The 12,443-nt window shown below is 41.6% G+C and overlaps 1 protein-coding gene across 9 annotated transcripts in view; it reads right to left on the minus strand.

The window, feature by feature from the left end:
- FAM107B (family with sequence similarity 107 member B) overlaps nucleotides 1-12,443 on the minus strand; it is a 63,166-nt gene that overhangs the window by 36,384 nt on the left and 14,339 nt on the right. For 2 of the 9 annotated variants that reach the window (XM_046903405.1, XR_006931997.1), the window contains exon 3: nucleotides 11,825-11,912. The exons of 6 other annotated variants lie outside the window; for them this stretch is intronic. Coding sequence is in view for 1 of the 3 variants with exons in the window: in XM_025153410.3 (XP_025009178.1) it covers nucleotides 10,176-10,188 (13 nt within the window). In the remaining 2 variants the exon portion in view is untranslated. Of the gene's footprint in view, nucleotides 1-10,175; nucleotides 10,404-11,824; nucleotides 11,913-12,443 lie in introns of those variants that run through there. One more of the 9 variants, XM_025153410.3, reaches the window with a different exon arrangement.

Genomic DNA, 12,443 nt, shown 5'->3' on the forward strand with positions numbered 1-12,443 from the left:
CCTTCTTGAGATGGTACTCCCTAGCACAACTAGATCAGGGCTAATGGTAGGAGTAGGAGTCTGCATTTATCCACTGCACATTTCCTAATTTGTCTTCATGGCACTCTGTGGAGTGTCAGTAAGATGAGGACTGTAAAAAAGAAATCAAGCTATCTGTCCAAAGCTCTTTAAGAACTTAGGGAACTAAAGGCAGATCCTGTGAGTCCCAGCTGAGTACCGTAAGGTTAACTGTGCTGCATTTGATCATCCACTCCACTTCTAGATGCACAGTAACTTCAAATTCAGCCTGGTTAAGCACTCACTGAACGCTGCTGAGTTTTCCCTCAGTGGAAAAAGATGACCCAAACTCTGGCAGGGAAGGTTAGACAATCCCAAGTGTCCCTCTTGCTTGCATCTGTTTGCACTTCTTTTAAGTCCAGTATGTTTGTGGCCAAGAAAAAGCAATCTGTTTGCATTCTGCATGTGGTTAAAGCCACATGACTGAAGTCTTCAGTTCTAAAATATACAACTACACACATACATATCCTTTGTCATTAACTGAAACAGTTTTTAGTAAATAACCTGTATTTGATTTTTTTTTTTTACAATAAATCTTATGGAAAGCAATTCCCCAAATGTGTAAACCATTAACAAAATATGTACAAAAACCTGAGGTCTGATTGGTAGACTAAAGTTGCAGAATGAGGAAGACTTAGCCTGTTTAGTATTAATACCAGCAGATCCCTCTGCACTCTAAAACGTGACATACCATTTGCTTTATTAGCCCTGCATCAACTATTTGTTCAATTTGCATTAGAAACGGGAAATGAGAAATTAACACAGACAACTTAGAAGTCATGCAAAGACAGCTCTACTTTTTCATAAGACTTTCAGTTATAAGAATTCTTACTGAACGCTGCTGAATTGCTTCGACAGTCCACATGGCCAGTACTAGAAGTCTGTTGATACAACTAATAAGTTTTCATTTATTAATTATAACAGACTCAATTAAAACAAGGCTTCCTTTTCCACTAACTGAATACTAACAGTTGTGCATTTAGAACTGATCGTATCATAGAATCACAGAATCATAGAATGGCCTGAGTTGAAAAGGACCACAATGATCATCGAGTTTCAGCCCCCCTGCAATGTGCAGGGTTGCAAACCACCAGACCATATGTGCAAGGCTCATGCACCAATTCAAACTGCAGTTTCATAGATGAAGGAAAGGTCTGTTTATTGATTTTAACAGGGGAAAGAGTTAAAAAAGGCAAGATAAAATGGTGATGTAATCTTGAGCCCAGCATCATGCTGCAGGAAAACACTGTCATGCTTCTGGAAAGAAAGCACATTTAGACTTAGCAGGCTCTGTCACGATCAGAAAATACACATGCTGCTTCTGCATAACATCAAAGATATCTTACTTAAGTGGAGCTCAGCACACCAACAATGGACTGCAGCCTCATCTGCTTTTGCATTGTTTGTGGGCTTATTAATATCAGAGCTGTGTCCATCTCTATGCTGACAAAGGAGTGGGAGAGGATGATAAAGATCTAGACTAAATTAGAATGTAGTTTGGGGACTGCAAAAAGAATAGGCGACAAAGTCAGGATGAGTAATAGTGAGTGCAGGAAGGTTATTCACACTACCAGTCCCTTATATGTTTAGTTCTGTGCCAAACATTAACATCTACCCACTTCTCCAAACCAGTCAATCTCATCACCATCCTCACTTCTTTGTCATTATCAAACTAACCTTCCATGGGGAAGGAGTACTGGCTTCAGTGAGCCCCAGCCAATGCATTTAATTTCTAAATTTCAGGTTAAGATAGCAAATCACCACTACTGTCAACACACAAGAGACAGTGGATACGGCAAAAATAAGAAAACCCTCTTCCCATTCAAAAAAAATAGCAAGAAAATGATTTTTTAAAGAAATTAGTTGCAGAGCTGTTCTGAAACTGTAACTCCCAAATTCCCTATCACATTACTGTGTGCACTGCAGATGAAACAAAGCAAGGGAGAATAACAAGGCCACTTTTGAAAGGAAAATACCATCATGAAAAGATCATACAGTGAATATAACAAAAGCAACAGGCAAAACTGAGAAGGCAGAGAATGAAAAGCAATAATATTGATTCAAGGAGTTCATGGATTTCTTTTTAAGGGATATCACAGAAGCATTTTATGCCTAATAGGTGCCATCAGTGTGCAAATACGTTCTAAAATAATGACAGATATGTTCTTATCTACAGGAAAAAAAGTATCTGTACTAAGTCATAAATGACTCTTTTCTCCTAACAGAAGCCTGCACCAAAGGACATAGGTGAGAAGGAGCAGAAATATGCATGAGTCCTTTACAAAAGAGGTCATCATGGAAGACACGTATATGCAGATTTCAAGAAGCAAAGTGACGCACAGACCATGTAAAACAAAAAGAAACCTTATCCCCAGTGAAAGCCCTTTGATATTGAAACAGTTCAATAGGAGGTGGGTGCTATGGATGCTGAACCGCTCTGCTGTCTTAATTTCCAAAGCAAATTAAAATGTTTTCATTTGGTAAGCCTGGCTAATTTGTCTATCGGTGATCCCTGACTTCTAAGAGAAGTATATTTATTATTAAGCACCCTCCTAAGGGCTTCAATTAAAACAAAACAAAACAAAGCAAGTGCATTCTGTGTCCTCAAAGGGCAACTAAGAGCTTTATCCAAAGACATTCTAGGAAATGCTCTGAAGAGCAGATGGTGCCTCCATGAGTTCTTCCCACCTGGCCAGACACCTCGTGTGCCAGGGAGTCTGGCCACCAGTTTCCCTACAGCCAACAAAGAGCTCTCTTGCTCAAGAGATGCAATTATTTTTTATTTTTGCATAAACATGTCTTTCTTTCCTCTCCCCCCACCATTTACTGCGTTACTCGGTCACTGTAGTTGATAGATGGACAACAACCTCCAACAGCAGCACAGCCAACTGACCTGCAGTTGCAGTTCAGTATCTTCTTTCAGTGCTCTTCAAGGTTGGGAAGAATTTCAACACGGTTAAAAACAGATGAAATCAAAAAGTTTAAGCAATAATCCACGTTCCTTATCTTGGAAAACGTGCAGTGCACAGAGCAGGATGCTTCTTTCCAAGACTTTGCCCCATGCATGCTTTCATTGCACTGGTACACCTATTTGGCTAATACATATTCTTGAACTAATCGTTTCAAACCATTTCTGATAGAGAAACACTTTTCTCCCATTGCAAAGCTACTCCCATTCCAGCAAGCTGTTGAGAAAAATGCAGCATTAGTACATTATATTGGTTCTTCAAACCACTAAAGAGAATTGAAAGATAAGCAAGTCTTTCTATGAAACAGAATCATTCTTACAAATGTGGGCTTTCTTCCCTTTTCCCTTTCTGCCCTACCAAAATTGGATTATATTCTCTTTAGACAAAAAGTTTAATTTGATTGGGGAAAAAAAGTGATTAAAAGAGAACAAATATTCAATCATGAAAATGGCTGAGGGAAATAAATAAAATAATTTGGACCCCACAAGCCCTCGGTAGAGCTTTACCAAAAGAGACCCCAACAGTTGCTTCCTACCTCTTCCCCTTCCTCTTTTTGCATCTGGCTTAAATGCTTTCAATATTTATGTTTTGAACATTTAGGTCTATTTCACATATGTTAACAATAAAACTGCAATTCTGCTAACTGATCAAGTTCCATCACTTAAAGTCTAAGTTCTAATCCTTAATTAATTTGCAAACCAAGGCCTCTTTTCATTCATCTTGCATAAATTGCCCTCCTCCTTTCCCAGTCTCCACAACAGAGAATTTCATTTGTTGACATTTTCCCCTGTAATCTCATTAGCAGACTCTCTCCCTCTGCCACTGGTTAGGTTTTGTACTTAGATAGAATGGCTTTCAGTACTGCCAGGCAACAACTGCAGCAATCACACCCAGATGGAATTGAATGTGCTTTTTAGTTCACTGTGATTTTGATAATAACAAATATTCAGATAAATAGTAAGGGTTAAAAAAGTTACAGATCTCCAAGGAGGTAAACATACTTGATACATATTTCCTTTATTTACTGAGCAAACATGCAGAGAAGCATATGCTCTCCTCCACAGAGCCAAAAAGCATGTGAGAGGGTCACACAGACTGAAGAAGGAGACTGTGCAAAGTCACTGCCTTCCTGCTTGTCTCGCACACAGGACATCAGTTGGCAATGACACAGGAAAGCACATACTCAAAGTCTTCCTTCTGCTTGCCTCAGTGGCTCCATCTTCCATGGTAATGGGTAATAAGTCTTCAGAACCAAAGGGAACCAGGAACAGACTTTTAAAGAACTCCAAACACCCCTGTGAAAGTCCAAAGGGCACTGGAGAGAGGCGCTGGGACACGACCAGCAATCACCTTTCAGAAACCAGAGCCTTACTGGGGCAGCTGGCAGACATCCTCAGCCTGCAAGGATGAGCCTAAACCTACATAACTGATGGGCCCATGTCAGCCAAACCTCCAACAATCCTGTGCTGAAGAACACACATCATCTCTTCTACCTCCATCAGCAAACACAGAGGCACAGTGGAAATCTGCAAAATCTGCTTCAAACATCTGCTTCAACATGCATGTAGCCTTTAACAGACCAGACAGTAACTTGCAGAACCTCATGGCAGATTACCACTTATCAACTCTGGTGGAGGAGAGAAATCTGAAGTTGTAAATCACTGACATAACCATCATCTTTGAAATCTAATGGAAACCAGCTTTAAGACTTCCTTCTTATGACTAATTCCCTTTATCCAGGCATCTGTTAGACCTAAGAAAGAAGTCATAACAAGCTTCCATTTCCAAACTTGCTTTTACCCAAGGTAGTCCTCCCTTGAAAGGCTACAAAGGTTCTTCACAATGTGCACACTGAAATGTATTCACGTGTGGCTAGGGGCAACTTCTGCACATTCAAAGCTTGCAGCCTGTGGGCTCAGTGTCTTAGAACAGAGCAAGGGACAGCCTCAAAATAACCCCATGCTTCCATTATTCACTTCAGCTAAAAAGGAATCAAGAAGGCAACAGGGAAAAAACATCAGTGTTGATTTGTATTCTAGGACTGAATGGATGCTAAAATCAAAATGATTTAAGCACACATCTTGACTGTGAAGTATTTGTAGCTTTCTCTATGATTCCAGCTGCACTCTGAAGAAGGGTTGCTGTCATACGAGCATTTCATTTGCTTAACAGGCAGGTAAGATGCACTAATTGGTTGGATACAATACTTATTCAGACTCTTTATTGCAGCATTGAAAATGATTCAGTTCCAGTGTTCAAAGCAAATACATTTTCAGCAGCTATGTGTTTTAGTGCAACTTTGATACAAGTGAAGACAGCAAGTTTGCAAAATCGGTACTGCAAAACTGATTTTAATTACTTAAATACAGTCACTTGAAGCAGGCTGGATGCATGTTGGTAACAGATCAAATTCATTAAAAAAAAAGTCATTATCATCTAAAGTTAACAATTTGATTATTTTTGGTTACTATTCCAGTTTTAAAACTAGTACACTTAGGCTTCTCTGTCTTTGTGTATGTATTTCTAATCCAGTTTAAATAAAAAGTTTCAATCTACGGAATTTAAGAGACCTATCCCCACACACACATTCACCCCAGAATAGGCCCTTTGTCAATCCTGAATGTACAGTCAATGTTTGCATCTGAGATCCCCAACAGAGGATCCCGGTCAGGACTCGCTGCTGTATCACAACGTTGGCAGGATGCCTACACAGCAACGCTAAGGCACAAACAGCAGCTGCTTCCATACTCCATTTGGTTCCCAGTTTAAGAGCAGAGCAGAGGAGACCACAGCAGTGATGAGTGCCCATGAGATGCACGAAGAGTTTGCTGCTGGAGCCATCACCTCCAAAACATCTTCTTAAAAACTTCTACTCTCAGTAGAAAGTCTTCAGGCTCTGGTTACCTGTGTTATTTCTTCCTCAGAGAGACGGAGAAGGATTCTTCAAAAGACACACTACTCAGTGCACAAACCTCTCCCTTTTCTTCTTGCTACAGCTCAGCAACCTGCATCTGAACGACTGCTGCTCTAGGTACAGGCTGGCCCCTTTCCTGCCCAACTTCTCTCACTTTTACTCACGAGGACAGAACCCACCTGGCTTTCTAGCTGAGATAGCAGAAGCTGCCCTAACCTCACCACAGCAGCTTCCACCCACTTTCCCCTCTCTTTTCATACCTCTCGGGGTTGGCACAAGACGCTGCCACGTTGCCCAAAAGCCAAAGATGAGGGCAGCACACTACCAGATTTAGGAATTTTCAGTGTCCAGAACAGTCTGGCATACAGATGTGGAACCACCTAATAATGTAAGCCTGTTTGCTAAAAGCACAGACCAAACATCAGATGATGTGCTTATGTGTACACGTCAGGATAAAAGGAGGCAGAGATGGTCAAAAAGATACCGCTGCATAAATGGTTGCAGAAGCTTTCAGTGCAAACATAGGAGCACAGTGGGAACATGCCAGAGGCTTGCAAAGCACAGCAGAGAGCCAGGGCAGGTTTGTTACGATGAGGGACGGGATAACAGCACTGTAACAGAGAAACCTGAACTGCCTTAATTGGGTCCTTCTCCTTATAAAATAGTTATAAAAAGAAATGTGAGATTACAGGACCAGCTGAAACTGGAGTGCTAATAAAACACAGGAAACCATTGATCTCAACGAGAGTCATTTACTGCACGCATACAGAGCGCTGGGTCTGCAGGGCTGAAATATCCTTTTTTAAATAAATGAAGAATAAAAAGAGCAAAACAACCATGTGCAGTACCTTGAGAAAGTAAAAACATCGAGCACAGCAGTTGGAGAGAACCCACATACTGCAGTGGCCATAGGTTTGCTGGAATCATGGAGACAGAAGATAAAACTTGTTCTGCCAAAACACCAGAGCGACCCTTTTAAAAACCTTTTCACAACCTGCCAAAGTAACTTGGACAACATCATACCATTTCCAAAACTGCAGGAAACATACAGAGTGCAGAGAAAACCTCGGAAGCAGATATAATTTTTTTTTTCCACATCACTGACTGTGCAGCTGAGATCCTTTTACCCTGAAGTATCACTAAAAGATCAGCCAGTAGCCAAAAAGCAAATCAAGAACACAGAAGGAGAGACGGAATGCACTTAAGATATACAATTGATGCTGGCACATCTCAGCCTCAGGAACTTACCAGAGAACTCTGTAAAGACAGGTTGATGCTCACGTACCTCTCAGTGTTACACACGGTTGCAAAGATCTGCTGTCTCATGAGATCATATGTATGCACCCCAAGCTAAAAACTTAGACAAGTTTTTGCCAGAAACATTCAGTCAGACATTCTCCTTAATTTCCACAGCTGCTGAAAACTATTATCGCTTCCATACTCTATCATGTCCAAATTTTGCTGGCTTTTGAAATGATCTATGCTTCCTATTTAAAGCTTGAGCCGGAATGGATGTTTAACTCATTTCACAAAGAGTTTGGTTTACATCTCCCTTTATGAAAGATTTAAGTCATTTAGCTGAAAAGCAGTGTCTTTTTACCCTGAGCAGCTACTCCAGCAGCAATGAAGTAAATAATATGAAACAAAAACAGGGGAAAGAACCAAAGTGTCCTATAACTAACACAGAAGAGGGCTTGGGTTTGTTTTTTGCGAAGTTCAAACACATGAAGTTTTACGGCTTAATTAAAATGAGTGCAAAATAGTTGAAAGAAGGAAGGCTTCCATTAAAGAGATCTGAACTAGTTCAGTAGTCATTTGAGCTCTGTCTGAGCTCACTTTCTGCCTGGTCACAATAGCAGCAGACTTCAGCAGCAAAGCAGAAGTTTAGAGAACACAGGAGCGAGCTGACGCTAGATGAGAGGCAAGAGGCAAAGCAGAGGTCATCTCTAAAATAATCACCAGCACTGTATTACAGCCTGCCACAGGACAGCCTTTCCCATTTTTAAAGCTGCAGATGTAAACAACACTTACAAGGAAATTTAACTTGAATGGTGAGCCAGGAAACGAAGAAGTAGGCTGGAAAAAATGATGGATTTTCCTGTGACCCAAGGAGCAGCCCTGGGAAGTCCCTGCTCTCAGAGAATTTCACTTACTGGTCATTGGGATTCTCTATATGCAGGGAGTAGGCTTTCAAGATGCTGTTTCCTCTCCCTCCCTTTGCTAGCCATTACCAGAGGCTGCCATCCACTGCTATAAATGTTCCTGTGGGACCTGGAGAGAGCTGTAAGGCAGCTCAGGACAGCTAACGTGCAGTAAACTTCAGCTGCTTTAAGAATCTGGGAGAATCACTGTGGTTTAGGGAGGAGTCATCCTTCATCTGCACTTTTCAGATAGCAAAGTAATAATTTGATGGTGAGAAGATGCTCCTAAAATGCTTTCTTGCTGCAATGACCCCAGCAAAAAAGCAGAGCTGGGAAACTGATAGCATCTGCAATTGACTGGAAATGGCCAACTAGCTGCAGCCAGCCAGAGCAGTGCGTGGGCAAGGATGCTTGAGCTGTGGCCATTAGCATCCACACTGCTGAAAGGCATCCTGAGTACGATCCTTGGAAAAAGGCCACCACAACCACAGAACATCACCCTGCAAAAGGACAACTGGAAGAAGCTGTGTGTGCCAGCTCACGCTGAGCCCATAGCTGAAGGCAAGTCTGCACCCCACAGTGTCAGCCAGGGCCTCAACTCACACTCAGTTAGGGAGCCAGGCTTGAAACAGGGTGTGGATGTTGCCACTGCATCCTTCCGTTGTGCACTGTTGCATTGTGCGCAGGGATCCCCACTAAGGTGACACAGCTGACATTGCAAATGCGTGGATATCACAGACCTGGCTCCAGCACACAGTGCTCCAGAGGGACACAGTGCTCTGGAACCGAAGCTCCACTCCTGTAGCACACTGTCATTCTGACAAGGAGCTAACAAAATGTCCTTTCATCTCAGATAGCTCAGCCAGGACCCAAACGCACGTCTCCCTTTTGACAGCTTAACATTTCATCTGCAGATCTCTGCCTAATCAGCTCAGCATTAGGATCTGCAGTTAAACCTCATTTGCTGGAGCTGAAGATTAGAGATAAGAAATGGGAGATTCGAGAACAAAAAGTAAACAAAGACAATGGGAGCTCTTATTTCCTTCCTCATTAATTCCTCATTGCAACTGCTCTCCTGGGACAATCACCTGACAGTATTTGTATCAACTCAGTCTCTTTCAGAGGGCAGGTAAGGCAGGTATCAACCTCCAAAAAAGCCAGTCAGAACTACAAACACCTTATACAAGGTGGGAGCAGGAGATTCATTCCTCAAGGAACACAAGCTGCTGTCTGCTCTGGGCAGTCCAGCTGCCCAACACTGGCTCAGACAGCTTAAATCCTGACTTACTGGGTTGAGGAGGTCTTGGCTGTCATGGGTAACTTTTTACAATGTAGAAGTTGTGCTGAACAGGAATTTTCCTCTCCAAGAAACTCTGCAGAGGGCAGCCACATATTGCAGCCACTCAGGTAGACAAAATCAACAGGAATCATACCACATATTTCCTATGTTGTACGTACAAAGGCATTTTAAATATAGATCGGCTTGATACAAGTGACCCTTTAGGACAGCAGCACAAACACGCAGATGTAGGGAACCAGGTAAGCTGAGTAAGCAAGATTTCTTTGCATACAGGTACTTGCTAGCCAATTTTTCCTCAGCTCCACTGTGGGATGGAAATGAAAACGTTTTTGGTAACAGATAATAATGAGTTAGGCAAGTCTCTCTAGTTTGCATTTATTATGTGGGCAAGAGGCCAGACAGAACATTTAGTTAATTAAAGTTTTGAAAGTAGAAAGAGGTATGTTTCTAACAGCCCTCGTTTCTCCCCAGTAGAATATGGCCCTTAGCCTTCCTTTAACATACTAACATAAAAGAAAATTACAAAAATATACCCATGCAGCTCATTACAAGATCCAAATAAAGAACTACTGCTAAAACAAAAAATTAAATTCATCATTCAACATCGCATCCCCACAGAAAAAAAAAATAACATGCAGGAGAAATAGGCACAGGAAATGCTATATTAAAAAGGTAAAATTTGGAATAAAAAAGCAAAGGCAGGAAATAGGACAAAAACCAACAAGATCCTTACACTCCGCAAGTTGGCCAAACATATCAAGCCTTGTTATGTTTGTTTTTCATGCATTACTCACCAGGCGTGTTCATGCACTGGGAAGGATACCAGCTAAAACATGTGGTTAGTGGCCAGCAGAGATAACGCAGTTAGAAGACACGGAGGTCTGCAGCAGCTTTCCTTTCCAGCTATTTCCTATGTAAGCAAAGATTGATCCTACACGATGTGACAAGGCCAACAATCCGAAGAAACTGCTTCACCATGCAGGCCTTCACTGTAAAGCACACAGTGAATGTATTCTCACTGTGGGCTTACTGAGTTTCAGACTTGCTTGTTTAAGTTTCCATTTCATGCAAAAGCAAGTTGTGTTTTTCTGTAGCATAACCCTGTTGCACGTTGAACTCAGTGGTTACTCTTTCAGCTCAGAGCCCTGAGATACGCTTACAAACACATAACAGTTTGAAATAACGAGGTCACTCTCTTTTTTCAAGACTTTGCAATACACCTCACTGAATTACAGGAATTGTTCATTTGGTTACACTCAGCTTCTAGAAGGAAGTGATAAGTAAGCATTACATTTTTACTGCGGTAAAAGAATGAGGGGCAGAAATATATGGGGTTTTTCCCCCCATCTTCAGCTTCAGAGTTTTTGTATGGTTCATTGGTCTGACAGCGAGAATGAAAGCAGAGCCAGCACTCCTCATCTCAGCTACCCACAAAATGACAGTTTAAATCGTGCTGAAGGAAATCAGTGTGGTCTGCTTCCACAACAGGCTTCTACAAAGGTAGCAACCATGTTGTAAAGCATTTAGACACATGGAAAAAAGTTAGAATCTGCTCTGATATGAGAGATGAAGCACCAAGAAAAGAAAACCAGGGCGTACAGAAGGCAAGACCTGAGGGTCTGCACACTGACTGCATGAGAACTGGATGACAACAGGGATTTCCTTATGCAGCACAGAAGAGTCCAAGCTTGTGATTCTGGTGCAAAAGGCTCATGCAAGCTTATCTCACACAGATCAGCCAGGAAGCTTATAGCTCCAGCTCATAGTGCAAGTACAAACAGATCAACCTCAAAGACTTCTTTTTTCTTGAATTCTCTCATTTCCTTTTGTTTCCAATCTAATACAACCACCTGGTATCATAATCTGATTCACTTTTTCCCCCCTGTAGAGAAATTGGGTCAAAATTTATCTATCAGTGATGAAGAAAAGGTCAACTGTAACATGCCTAGACGCCCATGTTCCATCTGAAAGGAGATGTTTTGCAAGGTTGGTATCTGGCTTTAAAAAATCCCAACCTATTCCAGCTTTAAGTATAAAGAACTTATAGAGGAAAGCAAAGACACACACCATCGTCATATTGCACATTATTGAAATCTACTAACATCCTCTCTCTGCTCTCAGTACATACTGCTTCAGTGACCTCCATTCATATCCTTGCAAGAAGCACTTTGGGTCATTTTACAGACTTTGTCACTTGTCTACCACATAACTGACACCTACATTGCAAAGCAACTTTCACTTAAAAGGTTAAATTTTAGCAAATTGCCATATACTGGATGATGCTGAAGGTTCAGCTCTCCTGCACTAAGAATAACCCCAGGCTAGTTACTCGGCTGAGGAAAAATTGTATCACTAAAAGTCTTTACTCTAGGTAATGCCTGATTTGCCTTTACATCTCTTGCTTATTTTGTTCACGCAAAAACAGAATCAGGCAGAGACCCACCTGCAGTCCAACATCATTACGTGGTTCTGGAAGACATACACAGCCCTGTACCAAAGCACACAGCTCCGCTCTGCACTTCATGCCCTGCCTGTGAAAGGCAACAAGGAGTCAAGCAGAGGGCTGGGAGGAGAAGCTCAGTGACACCACCAGCAACAGCTGCAAGGTAGATCTTTTCTTCACTGATATTTAGTGCACAGGCATGTACACCTTAGCTGGTTTCCAACCAGCCTTTAGTTCTGAAGTTAGAGCATTTAAGCAGACCACACTACACTTGAGCAGTATGATGACATTCCTTCGCCAACAGCAAAGTGATTCCATATACTTCAAGTTCTAGCTTGAATTATAAACCCTAAGCATAAAAAAAGGAAGTTTCAGATATGCTGTTCTACTCCCCTTCCATTAAGGGCTTCAAAGTAACAGCACTTAAGTCTAGTCTAAGCTTTAAATGTCCCAAACTGTAATGATTCAAGCTTTTAAGCTTCCAACCATCCATCTACTTCTCATGCAACAGCTGGTTTGCAGAAATACTTTTAAATTGTGTTTAAGATCACTGTAGGACCTTCTGATTGTCCAGCATGCATTATCACATATTTACCTTACATTGTCCCTCAGTTGAGTG

The sequence above is a fragment of the Gallus gallus genome, chromosome 1 (genome assembly GCF_016699485.2).
Source record: "Gallus gallus isolate bGalGal1 chromosome 1, bGalGal1.mat.broiler.GRCg7b, whole genome shotgun sequence".
Lineage (NCBI taxonomy): Eukaryota > Metazoa > Chordata > Aves > Galliformes > Phasianidae > Gallus > Gallus gallus.